We start from the raw sequence: 24252 nt of genomic DNA, 5'->3' as shown, positions 1-24252 counted from the left end.
CAGCTGCACATGCGATTGCACACTTGCAAAGCGAAAATACACTCCCCCCGTGGGCGGCGACTAGCACAGTTAGCGATCAACTCGAAATGAGGGCCTTAGTGCTGTATTACCCGTGCACAGTAGAGTGGGATACAGGGAGACTCACCCCACCCTTCAGGACCGATCAATGCGTTAGTGACCAGTGATCCAGATGCTAATAGTGTATACAACCGCTGCGTGAACCTACAGTGAACACAGACTCCCAAGTTATCACTGACATACCAGCCACACAGACGCCTATGCTGCGACTGGGTCCCTTTAGATACAGTGTCTCAGATGGAAGTGTGAAAACCGTTCATGGCAGGAGACTCGGAGGAAACCTGGTCATGAACTGGGGGGAGGGGCAACCAGGGGAGCGTCTGACTCCCCACTGCTGACATCAACCATAGGGATTGTGGCCTCATACTAACCCTGGAGCCTATGATCCCTAAGGCCTAGCGCTGGTGCACCCTAGGTGGCAGCCGCGTCAGCGACTGGTAGTCTCCTCCCAAAACAGTGCGGCTCTAAGTGGAACCAATTCCTTACCTTCTCCTTGTGCTGGACTTGCTAGTATATCCGACACAGACGCTCACTGAAACAGCACTGTACTCGTGGGTAAGCGTTGTTGTAACCTGGTGGGGAGTTGTTGGAGTGACTCTTTCTAGGGTATGTATAAGATGCTTTTTAGAGAGATCGCTCAAGAAAAATATTAAGACTATAAAAATAAAATAAAAAAGCTTAAGGCTGCTAAAAAAACAGCAGCCCTCTTGACCATGGTCCGGCTCCTACCACACTAAACAAAAAACTGATTTGCCTGAGCCAGAAGGCAGGGATATTTGGGCCGGCCCGTTGCATGCTGGGAGACCGAAAGCTTTGACCGTTTGGTGCAAATCCGCTGTCGCATCATCATATCCCAATGTTCTCCTGTGGACCCTGCCGGAGAAACTAAATTTTAACATCCATGTCAACATTAACACTGGAACTAGGGAAGGGTGCATGCCCTTGACCACTGCTACACTACCATCAAGTCTGTCTTCCAGTCTATCCCATGTGCTGCACTCGGCCTAACTGACCACTGCCTCGTCCACCTACTCCCTACCTATACACAGAAGCTGAGAAAGATCTTCAATAAATCGCTGGAACAACAGAACGTCCCTTCCTGCCTCCAAAGGTCCACTATCATCCCTGTTCCCAAGAAGCCCTCTATCACGAACCTGAACGACTACAGGCCGATAGCACTGACGTTTGTAGTCATGAAAATGTTCCAGCGTCTGGTTTTGAATCACCTGAAAACTGTGACTGGCCCCCAACTGGACCCCCTACAGTTTGCCTATCGATTGAATCGGTGTGTCGAATGCAGTCAACCTGGGCCTGCACTACATTTGACAGCACCTAGACATTCCCGGTACACAAGGTTCTTGTTTGTCGATTTCAGCTTGGCCTTCAGTACAATCGTCCCCAGCATCCTCCATCCCAAATTTCTTCACCTAGGGGTCCCAGAAGCTACCTGTTCCTGGATAGTAGACTTCCTGACAGATAGGACACAAGTGGTGAAAGCGGGGGAATTCACCTCTCAAGTGTGGTCCATTAATACAGTGGCCCCTCAGGGCTGTGTCCTCTCACCCCTGCTCTTCTCCCTGTACACAAATGACTGCACCTCAGTAAAGACCATCAAATTCACCGACGACACCACCATCATCGCCCCATCAAGGACGAAATGGCCTATAGACGGGAAGTAGACAGGTTGGCCCAGTGGTGCAGCCACAACAACCATGAGCTCAACCCCCTCAAAACTGTTGAGATGATAGTGGGACTTCAGGAAGAAGTTAGCTAGTGCACCTCTGCTAACGATTGCTGACAGTGTGGTATTGCTAGTGGACTCCTTTAAGTTTCTAGGAACCACAATCTCCTTGGACCTTAAATGGGGGTCCAACGCTGACACCATTGTCGGGAAAGTGCAGCAGAGATTGTTCTTCCTCAGGCAACTAAGGAAGTTCAACATCCCACAGAAGCTTTTGCTCCTCTTCTACTCCGCGATTGTGGAGTTGGTACTGTGCTCCTCGATACTGGTATGGTACGGCTCCGCCAGCACGAGGGATAGATGCAGACTCTAGAAGGTGGTCAGAACCGCAGAGAAGATCAACGAGGCCGAGCTTCCCTCAGTCCAGGACCTGTACCTGTCCGGAGTTAAAAAGTGGGCAACGAAGATGGTAAAGGACCAGCTACTCCCCGGCCACAGTATGTTTAATTTGTTTCCTTCAGGCAGGCGTTACAGGGCCGTCCACGCCAGGTCCACCAGAAGCCTCAAAAGTTTCTTTCCCCAAACTGTCCACCTACTGAACTCCTGAGTGTTGACTGAGTAGACGTACTTGTAACTCACTTGTGTCCCTACGGTATACCTGTCTGTATGTTTGGAAAAAGTATGTGTCTTGGTGTGAATCCAAGAAGTATCCAATGGTGGAGTTTCAACTAGGACGGTTTCTCCTCTTTCTGCAGGCTGGTGTGGATGTGGGCCTACGCTTGGGCTCCATTAAAGTCCAGATTTTGGCCCTGTCCATTTTCTTCCAGAAACAATTGGCTGCCCTCCCTGAGGTACAGACTTTTTTGAAAGGGGTTCTGCACATCCAACCTCCCTTTGTGCCTCCTATGGCACCTTGGGATCTTAATGTGGTGCTGTAGTTCCTGCAATCGGATTGGTTCGAACCATTGTAGGAAGTGGACGACAGGTTTCTTACTTGGAAGGTGGTCACACTGTTGGAATTGGCATTTGCTAGACGTGTGTCAGAATAGGGGGCATTGTCATGCAAGAACCCCCACTTGATTTTCCATGAAGATACAATAGAGCAGAGCTCAGAACTCCTCAATTTCTTCCAAAGGTTGTGTTGGCTTTTCATATCAACCAACCTATTGCGGTGCCAGTATGTAATGACACAGCCGACGCGTCGTGTCGCACAGTCGTAAAATACACGCGGTTACTTTCCTAGCCCTGGTCCTACCCATGGACTCCACTAATTGCCGATATGTTATTAATTATATACTAGGCAATATTGTATTGTGTTATTACATTGTACAGTTATATTTATATGTTATATTGGAAACATGTATTTTATTTGGTTATACTGTGTTCAATGTGTGTAATTATTAACAGGATTAAGTCTATGCCAGAGTGTTATTTATCATGGTAAACAATTCATTGTAATGTAAGTCCCCTAGCTGTACAATCAGATGTGATTAGGATGAGTAGGTTCAGTAGTAAACAGGTTATGTATGGAGCCTGCAGGTAATCTGATCACATGCACCCCATTGTGTGCAGGAGCCCAGACAGCTCGTCTCCTCTGTGACCTCCTGACGGACCAGTGATGAATAGACAGGGGAGGATATAACAAGAGTGAGCTCTTCTGGTGAGGGGGAGATCTACACAGAAGGTCAGAGAGAGTGGATGTACCTCTGAAGTGGAGACACTGACTAGGCATTGCGGTGCCGTCAGTGGCAAAGGGCACTGTGTGAGCTGGTATCCCAGACCAGGGGACACAGAACTACTGCTGGCATGTGACATCAGGAGACTAATTCTAAACTACTGTGGGGACTTAGTAAGTAAGATACTATCCTAGCATGTAGTAGTTACTGTTTTGTGTACTGTGTGTGTATTTTTACAATAAAGTACATTTGCCACTTTACTAAACTGTTTACCTGAGTGATCAGAGAATCCGTATCCTCACACCAACCTATTGCGGTGCCAGTGGCTACTGACTCCTCAATTACCTCAAAGTCCTTGGATGTGGTGGGGGCTTTGAAAATTTATGTGTACAGAACTTCTCGTCACAGGAAGTTGGACGCTTTATTTGTCCTTTATGATCCCAACAAGGTTGGGTGTCCTGCTTCTAAGCAGACAATTTCTCGCTGGATTAGGTTCACTAACCAGCATGCTTATTCTACGGCAGGCTTGCCGTGTCCAAAATCTGTAGAACGTGAGGGGAGAAAAAGTAAATCTGTTAAGGCCCACTCTACCTGTAAAGTGGGTACTTCCTGGGCGGTTGCCAGGGGTGTCTCGGCTTTACAGCTTTGCCGAGCAGCTTCTTGGTCTGGATCGAACACGTTTGCCAAGTTCTACAAGTTTGATACTTTGACCTCTGAGGACCTCACGTTTGGTCAATCAGTTCTGCAGGAACCTCAGCACTCTCCCTCCTGTACTGGGAGCTTTGGTACATCCACATGGTTCTAAATAGACCCCAGCATCCTCTAGGACGTAAGAGAAAATAGAATTTTAATTACCTACTGTTAAATCCTTTTCTCGTAGTCCATAGAGGATGCTGGGCGCCCGCCCAGTGCTTTGTATACCTGCATTGTTACTTGGTTCATTATTGTTGTTTCAGCCGTTGCTGAATTGTTCCAAATTGGTTAGCTTGGCTTTCCTTTTTGTTGTGTGAGCTGGTGTGAATCTCAACACTATCTGTGTATTTCCTTCTCTCGAAGTATGTCCGTCTCCTCGGACACAGTTTGTAGACTGAGTCTTGTAGGAGGGGCATAGAGGGAGGAGCCAGCCCACACTATTAAACTCTAAAGTGCCAGTGGCTCCTAAAGGACCTGTCTATACCCTATGGTACTAAATAGACCCCAGCATCCTCTGCAGACTACGAGAACAGGATTTACCGGTAGGTAATTAAAATCGTATTATGAGAGCGTTACAGTAAGTCAGACTCTGTATGTACCACATTCTCAGCCTACTGAGCCTAGATTATTGAACACATACAGGGTGTTTAAAAAAAGGAAAAAAAAGTGGTTGTTTCATGGCCTGCGATTCAACTTCGGAAATAATGTTCCACATACCTTGCATGTGCATGCTTATGTCCCTCAATGTTTACTGTAATACATACAGTAAGATACACATACAAGTTTCAGTTACTTTTTTTTTTTTTTTAACACCATGTAGTTAAAGGTATGCAAACTTCTCAAAAGAATTTTAGAGAAATGTTCTTCATCAAAATCTGTTACAGTGTCATTAAACGGTTAACAAAAGTTATGACTAAAACATTGACTAAAATTAAACGAATGAAAATTGAGACCCACTGACTAAATATAGACTAAAACAAAGCAAAATACAAATATTAAAATGTGGAGGACTTCCGGTTCCGTGTGCATGGTGTGAGCAGCACACGCTCACAGCTCCGCTCCGTGCCCGACTTCTCAGACCCTTTTCACGGCTGTTACAGCCTCCAAACCTCCTCCACGATGGACAAATATGTCACATCCTCGCAGCTGCTGTGCCAGATCAAGCGAGGCGCTGACCCTGTAATGGCACCGGTGGAGGAGACGCACGCCACTACCCCTGCATCCAAGAAATCGATCACTGAGGCACTGGACGCTGCTGGCGTATCCCACCAGCGCCACCGGCACAGCCCACTGCTGTATGAGTACTTGGTTGACGCCATCACCTCCGCGATGGGGCCACTACTGAAAAAGGCAGTAAGTGACATTACCACTCAGATGCACCAACTGTCTACCCGTGTTGGCACTGCTGAAAACCGAATAGACTCGGTTGCACATAACTTGGCTGACATGCAGTGTGAAGTTAAAAGGCTGGAGAAGGAAAATTATTCCATTATCAATAAAATGGAGGAAATTGAAAATTGCTCTAATATAAGGGTGGTGGGGCTATCTGAAACGCTTAAGGGCCACTTGTTGGAACAATTTGCACACACCTTGCCGTAACTGCTGGGCATACCTGATTTATCCAAGGATATGGTGATTGAACGGGTCCATAGGATAGGCCCTCTGCCGCGCCCTAATGACTCGCGCCCCAGAGTCACTACATTTAAATGCCTCAGATACACCCACAAGCTAGAAATATGGAGAGCCTCCAGAAAGCAGCCCGTCCTCAAATGGGAAGGCACACAGCTCCGGCTATTTCAAGATTACTCCGTGGAGCTCACGAAAGCTCGCAGAAAAATGTGCCCTTATCTACTCTGCCAAGCTGCGCCTGTTTGAAAAAGACAGGCACTTTGATTTTTTATCTCTTGCTGATGCTGAAGATTTTCTCTGTGCTAGATGCCCATCTCCAGATCAAGATATTACTGACTCCGTCTGATTAGCATGCTCCCTCCATTTCCTCTCCTCCTAACGTTCCTATAGAGTTACTTGTTGCTCGTCTTCGTCGCCACCTCCCCCCCCCCCCCCCCGGCTCTTCCGGTTTTCCCTTATGGTCTGCCCTATCTGCAGCCCTATTCCCCTCCCCCCCTCCGGTGCCTGGAGGAATCCTCAGAGGTTTCACACGATACCAAGTCGGGCATACAAGGAGTTATGCTCTGGGTTTCTACAACAGTAATTTACTATGCTGATGTTTTTGTTTGCTCTCGGAAGCTATGTGAAGTTGTATTATTGACGATGGATTCGCAAGGCGTATCGCTAAGTGCTTTTTTCTCTATGTTTCTCTGTGTCCCCGTTATCCCCCCCTGTTGTGTCTTGTACTCTCCCCCTCCCTGTCCCCCACCCCACCCCTTTTCTTAAATGTTTGGATGCAATGCTCTGGTGTACCTCCGTCTCCATTTGGTATTATGTCACGTCTGAGATTAAAATAGGTTCCTTTAATGTGGGAGGCTACAACTCTCCCGCAAAACGCAGAAAGGTCCTCTTATATTGTAACAAGTTGAAACTGGATATGGTCTTTATTCAGGAAGCCCATTTAATACCGATAGTAATGTTGAAACTACAAATGCTAGGCTGGAAATTATTGGCTAGTGCATCTTATACCTCTAAATCCAGGGGAGTGGTTATATTGACAAGGCGTACCTTACCATGTGACCTAGTGAAGGTAATATCAGATACTGAAGGTAGATGTGATTGCTAATGTTCTACTACATTCCCAACCCTACACACTGTGCAGTGTCTATGCTCCACCTCTATACACTACCAAATTCTTTAGTAAATTGCTTGCTGAGCTAACTCCTCACATGGACGGGGAAATGATAGTGTGTGGAGATTTCAACCTTGTTTCTGACAAATACCTTGATAGGTCCTCTGCCCCCAAAAAATTATTTTCTTTACCTAAATTTGGAATCCCCCAATTTTTATCCCAATTATCCCTAGTCGATGCTTGGAGGGCTACCAACCCCACTACTAAGGAATACACTTGCCTTTCCTCTGTTTACCACGCGCTATCGAGAATTTACTATTTAATGGTTTCCCAGGCTTTGTTCACAAGGATCTCTGATGTCGAAATTGAGTCGATATCACTATCGGATCATTCACTACAACGATTTTCTTTATGTATCTCTGATGTACCGTCTCCAAGACGGATTTGGAGATTCCCTTCCCATCTTTTAGCCTCCCCTGACTTTCAAACTATGCTGATCGAATGCTGGGATGATTTCTGTTCCAACAACCAGTCCCACGCGAGGTGCAACCCCCCCTCTATCCTGGCAAATGGCAAAGTCTGTCTTGAGGGGCGCAATTCTCTCATATATGGCTAGATTAAACAAATCCTATGCACTCACCTCACGCTGCAAAATCACCTGTCCTCAACTTTGCTTACTGCCAAAACCCCACTGTATCTAATAAACACAACTACTCTATAGCAAGGTCCCATTTCAACTAAAATTTAAACAATAGGGGAAATAAATCTCTGTATAATGTCAATTATAAATACCACCGATTCGGGAACAAAACGGGCAAACTATTAACTAATCTATTGAATGGCACTAGGCCGTCTGCTGTAGTCCATCCCTTACAGGGTGCAGATGGCTCTCTTCCTCCAACAAACAGATAGTGCAGGTCATGACTGATTACTACTCAGATCTGTATTCTCACACTCCCCTAGATCCTGCTGCGGTTACACTGTCTGACCCTGTATGTGACCCCTTAGCACCTGCTGCTTCATTCCCGCAAATGGACCCTGCACTGGCACCCGATTTGGTTAGACCTGTCACCGCTGAGGAAGTTACCTCCGTAATCAAGAATCTGAAGCACGATAAGACTCCTGGCCCGGATGGGTTCGGAGGTGGCTTTTACAAATTCATGCTTCCCCATATTCTAAACACGTTGGTGGAAGCCTATAATTACATGTTACAATCTGCCCCCCCCCCCCCCCCCCCCCTCGACTTCAATACAGCTTACATTAAAGTTCTGCCTGAACCAGGAAGAGATCTTTCTAACCCCGGTTCTTATAGGCCGATATCGCTGTTAGACTCTGACTATAAGATCCTGGTGAAAAATACTGGCGGACAGGCTGAAAGTAGTATTACCCTCTATCATCCACCCAGACCAAACTGGCTTCATCACTGGCAGACACTCTGTGGTCAACGTGCGGAAGGTCATTTCTGCTGTCCAACATTCTGTAGACGCCTCCCCTCCGGGTATAATTATGTCCCTTGATGCTGCGAAGGCCTTTGACCTTGTACTTTGGACCCATTTGTATTCTACCATGTCCCGTTTTGACCTTCCCCTAACTTTTATTTCCTATGTCAAACTGTTATATTCCACCCCACAAATCATTTGCAATGAACAGATATCAGACTATTTCCCCTTGCACAAAGGCACCAGACATGGATGCCCCTTGTCACCCTTGCTGTTTGCCATCGCCATTGAACCCCTGGCTAATTTGTTACGCAACTCCACTGGGTTTCATGGGATCAAGATAGCATCTCACAAATTGAAGGTATCATTATTCGCAGATGACATGCTGCTTTTTATTACTGACCCCTTGACTTCCATTCCCTACTTCAGGGCTGGCCAAACCAGTCATAGAGATCTACCAACAGTTCATGTTTTCCAGGCCTCCTGGAGATCTGTAGAATTGTCAGTTTGGAATGAATGCAGCACATCTTAATTAGTAATGTGCACCAGTTAGGTGGTCTGGAAAATGTGAAGTGTTGGTAGATCTCAAGGACCGGTTTGGCCAGCCCTGCCCTACATTATGATATTGATCGATGATTTTGGTAAAAACTCTGGGTATAAAATCAACGTTAATAAATCTGAACTTTTACCAATAGGCCGTTACTCACTGGATCTTGCTTCTTCACTGACTTTCTCACGTTTCAAAATGAATACATCACAGATAAATTACTTGGGGATATTTATCACCAACAAAATTGAGACACTGTATAAGGCTAACTTCACTCTGGTCATACAGAAGATTACCACGTTAATGTCATCTTGGGATGCGCTTCCCCTTTCCCTTCTAGGTAGAGCTGCTGTGGTCAAAAAAAGTAATTTTCCCAAAGCTGTTCTACCCCATACAATCATCGCCACTTGCTTTGACTAACAGTGATATTCTAAAATTTAACTCTTCTATTCCCTTCTTTCTTTGGAGGGGTCAACGAGCTAGAATTGCGCTCTCCGAGCTGATGCTTCCTCGGTCACTCGGAGGGCTGGGGGTCCCAGACCTCAAAGCCTATGCCATCTCGGTGTTCTTTCGCTATGCGGGGAATTGGTTGTTGGACAAATCTACTTACACTGATAAACTTTTAGACCAAGCACTTTTCTTACCCTACTCGCCCTCAGCACTGCTGCACCTACCATCCTCAGCTATCCCGAAAAATATCTATTCCAATGTACTTTTCCACGATACTTACTGTATTTTTCGGACCATAAGGCGCACTTTTTCTCCCCAAAAATGTGGGGGGGGAAGTATGTGCGTCTTATGGAGCGAATAAGACCTGTTTGCTGGTAGCGCCGGGTCCTGGATGCTGCTGCTGCGCCGTCATCAGCAGAGCGCCCGCATCTCAGAGCCCATCTCAGCAGCAGAGCCGGCATCATGTGACTCCCCCGCTCCCCCCCACCTCCTCCCTCCTCAGGAGTGCACCGCGGGCAGCGTTAGCTGAGAGCCTGGATGCAGGGAACCACTGGTACTGTCAGTGTCTGTGTGTGTGTGTGTGTGTGTGTGTGTGTGTGTGTGTGTGTGTGTGTGTGTCTATGTGTATGCTGGCTCTGATGTGTGTGTGTCTCTGTATGCTGGCTCTGACAGAAGGCTGCACTGTACAGAATCCTTGTAAAGGAGTCTGAGAAATCACACAGAAATATCTCTTAGAGGTTGGTGAAAACTGGGGAGGATGATAAAGCAGAAATGGTTCAGAATATATTTTTTCCAGTTTTCCTACTCTAAAAACTAGGTGCGTCTTATGGTCAGGTGCGTCTTATGGTCCGAAAAATACGGTACCTTTTGTGGATTAGCTTGCATAAGAAATTGAAGAGAGACTTCCGTTTCTCCCCTTTCCTTACCCTTTGGGGCAACCCAGCTTTTCCGCCATCAATTCACAACCCGCTGATCCGGGTCTGGAAAATTAAATGTATTGCCCTTGTGAATAAAGTCTTTGATCCGGGGGGCAATGTGTGTGATTTTGCTGACTTACAACTCCGGCACCACCTCCCCAACAGTCCCTTCTACCTATACTTGCAGATGAGGCACTATGTTCAGTCACTCCCCTATACTCAATCCACTGAACCTCTTGCTCACATCTCTCATATTATACTCAAGGTTTTACTACGTAGGACTACTGCACCATACAGACTCAACCACTTATACCCTTTCTTAGTGGAAGCAAAAACACCCCCCTATACTCGCGTAAATTGCTCACTCAATGGACGTTAAACTTACCCACCGTATCCTGCGCATCAACTGATCTGCTAGTGCAATACAGCAAATACACTAAATGCTTACACTCCGCTTACTTACAGGAAACGCATCTTAGATTTTTACATAGGGCATATATTTCCCCTGCCCAACGGAAATATATGGGTGGTGGGGATACAGGGTCCTGTACAAAATGCACTATGCAGAATGCGAAACGGTTTCATTGTTTCTGGGAATGTTCTAAAGTACGTCGGTTCTGGTATAAATTAGTCTCCTTTCTAAGTTCTATCCTTCATGTACGCCTTACCCCCAATCCTGAAGCTTTCATCTTGCCCCACTTTCGCGATTGGAATCTGCGAGATCACTCTCCTCGATGTATACCGCTTATTGTTCTTATACTGACTCTGGCCAAAAAACTAATCCTAATACACTGGACCAGGAAATCAGCGCCCATGCTCCAGGAACTGAAAGTGAGACTTCTGATGTTCTCATATTTTGACATGCGCTCTCTTCAACTGAATGAAGTCTTCTCCTTAATGACTTTTCACAACAAATGGGACTTATATATACGGACCCTAGATGAGCTCTCCAGAAATGCCATCTCCTGTTATTTTGGTGCCTGGGACTGGTCGAGAATTAAGCCTTGCCTGGCTCCATAGGTTGTTTCCCTCAGTCTAAAACACCTGTCTATGATTTATTTGTATGATAAATTGTTGTCATATCATTTGACTTTCTTGCTTTATGTACCGCATACATGTTTACCGTTCTGTGAAAAGGTACTCAGGAGCATCCTTTCTCTTTCCCCCTCATCTCTTCACCTTCCCTTGTCTATATCCCCTCTGTGTATGTCTTGTATGTGATTATTCTTATTGTATATTGTGGTTATACTGGTCGGATATGTGTTGTATATTCTGTTCTACTGAATCTTTTGGATTTCATACTTCCGGCCTTGTTTGTACACTGCTCTCTGACAAAAATGACAATAAAATGTTATAATAAAAAAATATATATATATATTAAAATGTGACTTTAAACCTACTTCATTTTTAAGTAAGCGACTAAAACTAAATTTAAAAATGAACACTGTTCTATAGTACTGTAAAACAATTATCTAAAACACAGTGCTTCCTCTTAATAGTGTACATTTTGAAAACTAATTTCTTTTTCATCCACTAGGGGTCACTGGAGTACTCTTGCTATATGGACGGCTTCCACAGGAAGTAGGCACTGAATAAATTAATTTTGAAACTACACCTCCCCTCCATATTCCTGAGTACCTCAGTGTTTTTTCTGTGCTCGACACAGTTAGTAGGCTTGTGGCTTTGCTGCCACAGAGGTCCACATTTCATTGGAATTTTTTCTAAGTTTTTTCTTTTTTCAACGATTTACCACATCCCTTCCCCCCTTCCAATAGGTGTGGGTCCGGGATAGTGAAGGCTGCTTTAGCAGCTGTGGGTGTCGGACCTCTCTAAAAAGAGCTCCCTCACTACCGCGTGCAGGACTAAAACCTGCAGTAAAGGCTGGACGGAACTTACAGAGAAGCCCCGTCATAGCCCTCACCACAGGGTCCAGGTATGTTGAACGGGGCGGTCAGCTCACGCTGCCGCCCCACTGTGTGGGATACTGTGTGTGTGTGTGTGGTCCCCCGCCGCTCTGAGCTGCGTCAGCCACATGGTTTTATGCACAGGCCGCTCCATGAGTAACTTTGCTGCCACAGTGATGTTCCCTGCACACAGAAATGTCAGGGTCACTGGATAAAAGATCATGATTCAACTCTTATTGATAAAGGGAATACAGCAGCGCTGCATATGTATTTCAATAGACTATGAAGTCTTTGTTAAAACAGGATACAAGTTACATGTGCAGGTTTGAGTGCAACATAAGATGTTTATTAAATCTGCCTACATAATTATAAGTCGGCACTTTGTGTTATACTGTGAGCATGGGGACATATTAACCATGCTTCCTGTTGTTTTCCTGTTGTATTTCCAGAATTTCCTGTGTTACATCTCTCCTCCATTGAAGGCGCAGGGGTGTTAAGGGGAATTTGGGATCAGGCATATTGCTGGCGTGCACTGCACTTGGCCAGATATATATTTATAGAGACACCTTAGTGCAGACCCTCCAACATGACCCGCCCCACTAGGTACAAAATGCTCTGTTTCTGGACTTCCCTCTTAATTTATGATTTCCATCACCTGTGTTGAACTAGTTAAATGATAAGAAAGCTGTTTCTTCACAGCTGATGGCAATCATAAATTAAGAGGGAAGTCTAGAAACAGAGCATTTTGTACCTAGTGGGGCGGGTCATGTTGGAGGGTATGCTTAGTGCTATTTACTGAGTCGTGCAAGTTGTCCGTCTTTGTTTTTTTTGTATTGTCTGTCTGCATTAGTAAGACACCAGCAATTACTAATAAGCAGTTTCCTTGCCATGTCTAAAACATGGGTATACACTTACTAATTATTTATTTCATAAACTGTTTATAATGATCCTAAAGACTGCAAATCTGAATCATGGCTGTGGCAGCCAAATACTGGCTTTGTTCACTATTGTAAAGTAAGATATGTTATATCAATTGGCCAGCACATGGTGCTTATAAAACAGTATCTGTGGAGCACTGCAAAGCCTGCAGCAGCTTTGGCTTAATTCACTTGGCCACACCACACTGGATACGCCCAATCTCATCTGATTTTGGAAGCTAAGCAGTGTTGGGCCTGATTAGCCACCTGGGAGTACAAGGTGCTGTAGGTATTTTTAATCTACAGCCACACCACACTGGATACGCCCAATCTCATCTGATTTTGGAAGCTAAGAAGTGTTGGGCCTGATTAGCCACCTGGGAGTACAAGGTGCTGTAGGTATTTTTAATCTACAGCCACACCACTCTGGATACGCCCAAACTCATCTGAGCTTGGAAGCTAGGCAAAGTGCATAGTGTTTTGCCATCTAGGGGAAACTGGTGATCCAACTAGATTGCATACTAATACATGCTAGTTCAAACTGTTAAAAATAGCTCAGTTGGGGCTTACACTATCAATATAAACCTACCATAGGTTTAACAGTCAGGATAGCTCTCCAGAGGCTGCTCCCAAGAGCGCGCTCCCGGCGCCGGCCACTAGATAGGGCCCATTAACTAAGCTGTGGTTAAGCAGCAGTCATCTCAGGTTTTAAGCCTGTGTGAGGTCACATTTAGTTTCAGACTTCTAAAAAATGTATTATACCTCTGTATCAGGATATATCTGGATATTGTATATGGGTATATAATATATATGTGTATGTATGCATATATGGAATATATATATATATATTTATTAAGGTCTGAGTATGTGTGAATATACATTGTTGTATGTATGTGTGTATATATATATATATATATATATATATATAATATGCTGACATTAAAAATCTATTTTGCAGTAAGCAAGACTAATTGGTCAGCACACAGTGCTTATTAAACAGTATCTGTTGAGCACGGCAAACATGGTGAGTTCAGGCCTCATCTGCAGCAGCTTTGCTTATTGTTTTTACAGGTGGCTCTGTAGCTAAGTGGTTAGGCTTTCCGGCCACAGTGAACACTGTGATTGCATGGACACTGGTTCAGATCCTGGTTTAACAGGTGTTAAAAAGAAAAAGAAAAAAAAAGAAAAACATGGTAGGACACCATTTTCTTTTTACGTTCCTTCCTGGTTCTTTCCCGGAGGTTGCTGCTCTACAACACTTAGCATCTGGAGGAGCGGGGTGTTGTTAGGAGTTTAATTTATTAATTGTTTTTTGTACAGCATGACTCTACAGGAAGATTCACTATTGCTGGTAACCACATGCACGGTAATGCAGGTTAATACACACGTTACTTCCGTGGTGTACTCACTGGTTGGAGTACATGATCACTAAGTCTAATGCATAGTCAAACAAGCAGCTTCGCTGCAAAGTCGGTCACACAGTGTGTCGGACAAATACGAATCTGGGCCAGTGGCCCATTGTATAACGCATCTGACTATAGATAACAAGATTGTAGGTTCGTCTCCTACCTGACTCGTTTAAGTTGTCGTGATCGTATAGTGGTTAGTGCTCTGCGTAAAAACTGCACAGACAGACCCTTACCGGTCCTCTTTTGGGGGAATGCGGGGGCATGTACTGCCTGAGGGGGGGGGGGGGGGGGTTTTTTTACTGTTTCAGTTAGATTGTTGCTGTCGATTTACCGCCAGCCCTCATAGCACCAGGCCAGTACGTCAGGTTCTCAGCGAAGGCTGAACGATTTCCAATGAGAGACAATTACAATTATTGGGTGTTTTACTACCTATCGGAGTGTACCCTACACAGCAGTAGGGCTGTTGCTTCGCCCTGCTTTGGTAAGGGTTTTGAGGTAACAAGGCTGTAGGGGCAGGGCACTCCAGTTCAGGTTTGCCCTAAATAAAGACCACCTTACACTTCTTGCTACCTACAGCTTCTTTGGACGTTGGCAGTTGGTTCTTGCGTTTTCAGCTTCGCTAGTGGCGCATAACGTCCACTTTGGCTACGTTCCTAACAGGCGGAGTCGGATTCCAAACGAGATAGATCGCAGACCAAGTGGGGGGGGGAATCTGATTTCCTACCATTGTCTACGCGAATTCCTGAATGATTCCGTCTCAACGACTTCAATTCCTAGGCATGATTCTCGATACGGTAAATCAAAGAATTTACCTACCCGAACATAAAGTACAGGTCATTCGTCATCTGGTACAATTAGTGCTCAAGCCACGCACAGTCTCGGTTCATTTGTGCATTCGCCTATTAGACACAATAGTGGCGGCTTTCGAAGCGCTTCAGTTCTGAGGACTTCACTCACGTCTTTTTCAATTGGATGTGCTCGCACAGTGGTCGGGCTCGCATCTGCAGATTTCAAATATAATCTTCTGTTGTAAAGTTTATCTATTGGCTGCTGTATCTTTTCTGTCCATTTGAGCCAGTCTGGATATACTCCTCTTTCGCTTTCATTAAAAAGGTGTATTCACCATCAGAATGGCTGTTCACTAGACATTTTTGTTGTGCACCATTATCTTAAACTTAAGACTGTAATGCATGAAAATTTCATGAAAGCAGCAGTTTTTGAGCTCTTTAGGGCCAGAGTGTCTTTACTCTCCAAGGGCCAGAGTGTCTTTACTCTGGTGGCTCAAAGTACAGAATCTAACCGCAGGGAAACGGTTCGGTGCCTGGAATTGGATAATTCTCACGGCGGACGCGAGTCTCAGAGGTTGGGGAGCTGTAGTTCAAAATTATCAGCTCCAGGATCTCTGGGCGGTTCACGAAAGATTGCTGTCTATAAATGTCCTGGAACTCCGGGCAATTTACAATGCGCTACGACAAGCAGTGCACAGGCTGCAGGCTCAGGCTGTTCAGGTGCAGTCAGACAATGCGACGGCGGTCGCATACATCAACAAACAAGAAGGAACGAAAAGCCGTATGGCAATGCGGGAAGTAGCTTGAATCCTCTATTGGGCCGAGTATCACCAAATGATATTGTCGGCAGTAGTCATTCCGGGAGTGGACAACTGGGAGGCGGATTATCTCAGCCGTCTGAATTTTCAAGGAGAATGGGCATTAAATCCAGAAGTATTTCACATGCTGGTCCAGAAATGGAGTTACCCGCAGGTGGACCTGATGGCATCTCGCCACAATCATCAAACGCCCCAGGTCGTGTCCAGAACGAGAGATCCAAAGGCAGTGGCGGTGGATGCTCTCACAATCACGTGGCCATACAGTCTTGTGTATCTGTTTCCACCGTTTCCACTGCTCCCTCTGTGGCTAAAACGGATCAAAGGAGAGTCCGTCACAGTTATACTAGTGGCGCTTCTTTGGCCTCGGAGAGCTTGGTTCTCGGATCTCCGCGGTCTACTCGCAGTCGGTCTTTGGCCGCTCCCACTACGTTCTGACCTGTTACAGCAGGGTCTGTTCCTTTACCCCGATTTAGCGCGGCCGCGTTTGACGGGGTGGCTGTTGAGACAGCCCTCTTAAGAAGAGAAGGCATTCCAGAATCTGTTATACCAACCATGTTACGAGCTAGGAAGCCGGTTACGGCAGCTCATTATTACAGAATTTGGCGTGCCTATGTAGGTTGGTGTGAAGCTCGGAAGTTTCCGACATCATCTTTTAAGTTATCCCGTCTTTTGTTATTTCTACAGATGGGGTTAGATAGAGGTCTGAGTTTATCCACACTTAAAGTGCAGATATCGGCGTTGTCCATTTATTTTCATAGTAGATTGGCCCTATTGCCATCGGTTCACACCTTTATGCAGGGTGTCCTAAGAGTTCAGCCTCCATTCACTCCACCTACTGCGCCATAAGACTTGAATCTGGTTTTTAGATTTCTTACAGTCTTTTTATTATGAACCCTTACAACAAGTGGATATTAAATTTCTCAATTGGGAAAACAATTTTTCTTTTAGCCTTAGCGTCCGCAAGGCGTGTTTCAGATTTGGGTGCCTTGTCGTGCAAGCCACCGTATTTAGTGTTTCATGATGACAGAGCGGAACTCCGGACGAATTCCGCTTTTCTACCAAAGGTAGTGTCATCTTTTCACATCAATCAACCAATAGTAGTTCCTGTGTTACAGGAGACTCTGGTAGGTTGGATGTGGTACGCGCATTACGCATTTATGTATCCCGAACGTTGACCGTTCGTAAGACGGATACGTTGTTTGCTCTCTATGATGCTGCCAAGATGAGTTGGCCAGCTTCTAGGCAGACCTTATCCAGTTGGATTAAACTGACCATACGTCAGGCTTACCTTCATGCTAGGTTACAGCCGCCTACATCAGTAACAGCTCATTCCACACGGGCTGTGGGAACATCATGGGCAGCGAGTCGTGGAGCTTCTACGACACAGCTTTGCCGGGCGGCTACATGGTCTTCGGTGCACACGTTTGTGCGCCTCTACAAGTTTGATACGTTGGCGGCATCAGCATCTAGCTTTGGCCGCCTAGTGTTACAGGTGCCAAACAGCTCTCCCGCCCACGGGGGAAACTTTGGTATGTCCCAAGAGTACTCCAGTGACCCCTAGTGGATGAAAAAGAAAATAGGATTTTGGTACTTACCAGGTAAATCCTTTTCTTTGAATCCATAGGGGGCACTGGACGCCCACCCAGAGCAGTTTACCTGGTTTGGGGTAGGTTCAGTAGATCTTATGGTAACACATTTTCACCGACTGGTTTAGATTAACAAGTTATGGTGTCAACTGTTTAGTTGTCAGTAATGTTGTGTCAACTTTATTGTTGTCCGTTATGTTATATGTAATTCTACATTGTCAACCTCTCTATCGCTCCTGTTCGGCTCAGTAAAAAACACTGAGGTACTCAGGAATATGGAGGGGAGGTGTAGTTTCAAAATTAATTTATTCAGTGCCTACTTCCTGTGGAAGCCGTCCATATCCCAAGAGTACTCCAGTGCCCCCTATGGATTCAAAGAAAAGGATTTACCTGTTAAGTACCAAAATCCTATTTTTCCTCATTCCCATTATGTCAGATATATATAAATTTATAAATCAGTGTCTGTAATCAGCAGTGAAAACACTGTACGCACATTTTGTTTCATTGGTATTGTTATGGTATCAATCTTTCCTTAATTTCCATTGCTATTAATACTCTTTATGTCTACCGTATATAGAAATATATTATCTACATCTTTTGTATGTATGTAAAGAGTGGCTACTCTATTAAATACATCAACTTGTTATTTAATCTGCTGATCATATGGCCACAAATTTATAATGCATGTAGACTTGGGGAAGAGGTTCAGTTGTTCAGTCCAAACATCAGAATGGGACCAAATGGGACCTAAGTGACTGAGTGTGAAATGATTGTTGGTGCCACATTGTGTAGTCTAAAGAGCTCAAAAACTGCTGCTTTCATGAAATTTTCATGCATTACAGTCTTAAGTTTAAGATAATGGTGCACAACAAAAATGTCTAGTGAACAGCCATTCTGATGGTGAATACACCTCTTTAATGAAAGCGAAAGAGGAGTATATCCAGACTGGCTCAAATGGACAGAAAAGATACAGCAGCCAATAGATAAACTTTACAACAGAAGATTATATTTGAAATCAGCACATCAAACGCTGAAGTGGATTGGTTACAGCAGCAACAGATCACACCAGGGTCCACTGCTGTCAACTAAGGACAGGAAACAGGCTAAAGTGGGCACAGTGGACTGAACAGATGTAGATTGTAATAATATTGCCTTGCCCTATGATTCTTGATTCTGTTGAGACATGCAGATGACAGTGTCAGAATTAGTTTAAACATCATGAATTTATTCTGCCTAGTGTCAATAGATCAGGTTTGGTGGTTTAATAGTGTGGGTAGTTTGTTTTCTTTAGCAGTGTTTACCTGGCGCAGCCACTTCTATGAGATTCCAAAGTCATATAAGTAGAAAATGTGCATATACTTTACACCATTTAAACTCTTTTCAAATTATTGAAATGTCTAGTTTTTAATGAACCATGAACATTTTGCTTGTCACTATTTAGATATTGTGAAGGTGAGATACGCTTCAACTTGATGGCCATTGTATCAGACAGAAAGAAGATTTATGAGAAGAAAATTGGTGAATTACAAAAACAACTTGCTGAGGTTAGTTATTACTGTATGTAGCACTAATTTGTGAGATGAGATTGAAATTAAGTTTATGTTTGGATGGTTGCATTGTTTACTTATGACTGTCAGTGATGCATTGTACTTTTTTTTTACTAATAATGTCCATTAAAAAACAATAAAGACCCCTAGTGCGCTTAAATACTGGTAGCAGCCCTTGGAAGCAGACAGAACCTTTCACCGTGATTCTAAAACAACAGATACTTGAATCCATCAACAGGGATTGCAGATTCTCTTTGGATTTTGATATGCAATTTTCTATCATCTTTTTATGTGAGTGGGACCAATAAACAAGAAAAATAATTTTTTCAATCCAACAGTGTTGCACTATGTTTGTTTTCTGTATTTTTAGTACTTGAATCATTTTACTCCATCCTCAACCATTTGTATGAGACGAATTCCGCTCATTGTGTAAGCACAAGTTGTGTTTTTTTTTTTTAAAAAGTCTTCATTCTAGAGGTGTAAAGTAGCGCCACGTGGAATCATTATTTTTCTAATAATGTCCATTAAATAACACAAGTTTCAAAATGTAAATTGTTATAACAGAACTTCAAAACCAATTATATCTCCACCTAGAATTTTGTTGTAATATGAGTTTGCAAAACAAGAAACAGTTTGCAGATGAGCAGAGTATTGTGTTGGGAAATTGTAGGACGCAAGGGTGTTCCATGTAGAATAAGTCTATTGAAATGAGAGGAAAGTGGAGAGGGGGCATTTTTAAGTGTGATCTTTACTGTGCAAAAGAAAAAAAAATGCTCATAAAATTAAACAGATGCCACATGAACAGTATTTTGTTATAGGACACCCATGAGTAATATTTTGATAACTTTAACACCATTATTCAACCAAGAGTTACAAAGCTAGAACATTGGGATGATATTTAATTTGTTAAAACTTAAATACAAGTTGAGTCTCCCTTATCCAAAATGCTTGGGACCGGAAGAATTTTGGATATCGGATTTTTCTGTATTTTGGAATAATTACATACAATAATGAGATATCATGGCGATGGGACCCAATTCTAAGCACAGAATGCATTTGTTTCATATACACCTTATACACACAACCTGAAGGTCATTTTAGCCAATATTGGTGGTCATTCCGAGTTGTTTGCTCTGTAAATTTCTTCGCATCGCAGCGAATTCCCGCTTAGTGCGCATGCGCAATGTCCGCTCTGCGACTGCGCCAAGTAAATTTGCTATGCAGTTAGGAATTTTACTCACGGTTTTTTCTTCGTTCTGGTGATCGTAATGTGATTGACAGGAAGTGGGTGTTTCTGGGCGGAAACTGGTCGTTTTATGGGCGTGTGTGAAAAAACGCTACCGTTTCTGTGAAAAACGCGGGAGTGGCTGGAGAAACGGAGGAGTGTCTGGACGAACGCTGGGTGTGTTTGTGACGTCAAACCAGGAACGACAAGCACTGAACTGATCGCACTGGCAGAGTAAGTCTCGAGCTACTCAGAAACTGCACAGAGATGTCTTTTCGCAATATTGCGAATCTTTCGTTCGCAATTTTAAGAAGCTAAGATTCACTCCCAGTAGGCGGCGGCTTAGCGTGTGTAAAGCTGCTAAAAGCAGCTTGCGAGCGAACAACTCGGAATGAGGGCCATTGTTAGTAACTTTGTGCATTAAACAAAGTGTGTGTACATTCACACAATTCATTTATGTTTCATATACACCATATACACACAGCCTGAAGGTCATTTAATACAATATTTTTAATAACTTTGTGTATTAAAGAATGTTTGTGTACTTTGAGCCATCAGAAAACAAAGGTTTCACTATCTCACTTTAACTAAAAAAAAATCTGTAATTCGGAATATTCCGTATTTCGCAGTATTTGGATATGGGATACTCAACCTGTACTATGTTAATATAGTTATCATACTGATTACAAGTGCAGTAAATAAAGGTAAAAATATGAGTCTGAGGTTATGTTTTTGTTGCATTGTTTGCATAATGCAGCTCATGCTTTTACAGCCTCTCTTCACAAACCAGCAGATGAGTCAGTGCTCATCTTTGCGCTATCCACGGCAAAGGCGACTCTTTTGCTGCAACTAGCGGGTATGCACCCGTGATCCATGGTGTGTACGCTCCTGCAGATGAGTTGCACGTAGGTGTGAATAATCGCACCCACAATGCATATGCATGCGATCAGGGAGGATGTAGCTGTATGTGAAATTTCTATGTGTAGTGGCCTCTCTCTCTCTCGAGCAGAGTAAAGCTGGTTAGACATTTATACAATTGTTGGCCAGTTCACCTGACTATTGTTTAGGTATGTATACATGATCGTTAGCTGATTAAACAGATTAAAACGCTCCTACCATGATCGGGAGGTTGTATCTTATGTTCCGTATTTATGTTCCCAAACTGTCAATCCCATAGAAGCCCAGAGACACTATTTCTAGCACAGTGTTTACAGGGCTCACAGGGTCAAGCTGAGCCATCAGAAAGCAAAGGTGTCACTGTCAGTCACGCTCAAAAATGTTTGGATTTGGGAGACTCAACCTGTGTATGTATATGCATATACATCTGCAAAGTCATACAAGCACAATGTTGAAAATACCTCTTAAATAAGTTTAATCAACACACGTACACAGTGCATATCTTTAAAAAGTACATATACATTGCACACCTATTGTGGAGATGCGTCACCCAACTGTCGTGGCACTCCGGGTTCCGATCTTGCTGGATTTCGGCAACTTGGGCCATTCCAAGTCTCTATTGGGATTACAATCTGCTGTGCATATGCCACTAGTTAGACATGTCCAACACGTTAAGTCACATTGTACTTCGTCAGGAGTTGGTGCTACAGTTCATGTATCAGCAATATACCGTTGTGCTCATAAGTTTACATACCCTAGCAGAATTTGTGATTTTCTGCCCATTTGTCAGAGAATATGAATGATAATTCACAAACTTTTCTTTCACTCATGGTTAGTGGTTGGGTGAAGCCATTTATTGTCAAACAACTGTGTTTACTCTTTTTAAATCATGATGACAACAGAAACTACCCAAATGACCCTGATCTAAAGTTTACACACCCCAGTTCTTAATACCGTGTATTGCCCCCTTTCTCTGACGTCCTAGTGGATGCTGGGAACTCCGTAAGGACCATGGGGAATAGACGGGCTCCGCAGGAGACTGGGCACTCTAAAAGAAAGATTAGGTACTATCTGGTGTGCACTGGCTCCTCCCTCTATGCCCCTCCTCCAGACCTCAGAATCTGTGCCCGGCCAGAGCTGGGTGCTCCTAGTGGGCTCTCCTGAGCTTGCTATAAAAAGTATTTGTTAGGTTTTTTATTTTCAGTGAAATCTGCTGGCAACAGACTCACTGCTACGTGGGACTGAGGGGAGAGAAGCAAACCTACCTGCTTGCAGCTAGCTTGTGCTTATTAGGCTACTGGACACCATTAGCTCCAGAGGGTTCGAACACAGGGCCTGACCTCGATCGTCCGTTCCCGGAGCCGCACCGCCGTCCCCCTTGCAGAGCCAGAAGACAGAAGAGAAGGATAAAATCGTCGGCTGAAGACTCCTGTCTTCATTAAGGTAGCGCACAGCACCGCAGCTGTGCGCCATTGCTCCCACAGCACACCACACACTCCGGTCACTGTAGGGTGCAGGGCCCTGGGGGGGGGGGAGCGTGCTGGGCAGCAATTAGAATACCTTTTGGCATAAAATACACATAATACAGTCTGATAACTGTATATGTGTAAAAAAAAACAGCCATTAAAGTACATAAAACGCGGGACAGAAGCCCGCCACTGAGGGGGCGGGGCCTTCTTCCTCAGCACACCAGCGCCATTTTCCCTTAACAGCTCCGCTGGAAGCAGCTCCCCAGGCTCTCCCCTGCAGTATCCTGATACAAGAAGGGTAAAAAAGAGAGGGGGGGGGCACATAAATTTAGGCGCAAATAATATATTTATGCAGCTATTGGGTAAATCACTCATTATAGTGTAAATCCCTGTGTTATATAGCACTGTGGTGTGTGCTGGCATACTCTCTCTCTCTGTCTCCCCAAAGGACTTTGGGGGGTCCTGTCCTCAGTCAGAGCATTCCCTGTGTGTGTGCGGTGTCTCGGTACGGCTGTGTCGACATGTTTGATGAGGAGGGTTACGTGGAGGCGGAGCAGGGGCAGATAAGTGTGGTGTCGCCCCTGACGGGGCCGACACCGGATTGGATGGATATGTGGAAGGTCTTAACCGACAGTGTCAACTCCTTACATAAAATGTTCGATGACGCAGCAGCCTTGGGACAGCCGGGATCTCAGCCCGCGCCTGCCCAGGTGACTCAGAGGCCATCAGGGGCTCATAAACGCCCGCTAGCTCAGATGGTAGACACAGATGTCGACACGGAGTCTGACTCCAGTGTAGATGAGGATGAGACAAATGTACAGTCTACAAAGGCCATCCGATGCATGATTACTGCAATGAAAGATGTATTGCACATTTCTGACGTTAACCCGGTTACTACCAAGAAGGGTATTATGTTTCTGATGGCGTACCCTTTCCCGCTAACGGACAGGTTACGTTGGGAAACATCCCCTAGGGTGGTCAAGGCGCTCACACGCTTATCAAAAAGGGTGTCACTGCCGTCACAGGATACGGCCGCCCTAAAGGAGCCTGCGGATAGAAAGCAGGAAGCTATCCTGAAGTCTGTGTATACACACTCGGGTACTATATTGAGACCTGCTATTGCTTCAGCATGGATGTGTAGTGCTGCAGCAGCATGGGCTGATACCCTGTCAGACAACATTGATTCCCTCGACAGGGATACTATTTTGCTAACCATAGAACATATAAAAGACGTCGTCTTATATATGCGGGATGCACAGAGGGACATTTGCCTGCTGGCATCTAGAATTAATGCAATGTCCATTTCTGCCAGGAGAGTATTATGGACTCGGCAGTGGACAGGTAATGCTGATACTAAAAAACACATGGAGGTTTTGCCTTATAAGGGTGAGGAATTGTTTGGGGACGGTCTCTCGGACCTTGTATCCACAGCAACAGCTGGGAAGTCGACTTTTTTACCTCAGGTTCACTC

At 44.6% G+C, this 24252-nt stretch overlaps 1 protein-coding gene across 3 annotated transcripts in view; it reads left to right on the top strand.

Moving 5' to 3' along the window:
• Positions 1-24252, top strand: part of UCHL5 (ubiquitin C-terminal hydrolase L5) — a 667016-nt gene that overhangs the window by 545022 nt on the left and 97742 nt on the right. For all 3 annotated transcript variants that reach the window (XM_063940312.1, XM_063940311.1, XM_063940310.1), the window contains one exon: positions 19085-19187. In XM_063940312.1, coding sequence (XP_063796382.1) covers positions 19085-19187 — 103 coding nt within the window. The remainder of the gene's footprint in view (positions 1-19084; positions 19188-24252) is intronic.

The sequence above is a fragment of the Pseudophryne corroboree genome, chromosome 9 (genome assembly GCF_028390025.1).
Source record: "Pseudophryne corroboree isolate aPseCor3 chromosome 9, aPseCor3.hap2, whole genome shotgun sequence".
NCBI classification, from domain to species: domain Eukaryota; kingdom Metazoa; phylum Chordata; class Amphibia; order Anura; family Myobatrachidae; genus Pseudophryne; species Pseudophryne corroboree.
This window is presented reverse-complemented; position numbering and strand designations above follow the sequence as displayed.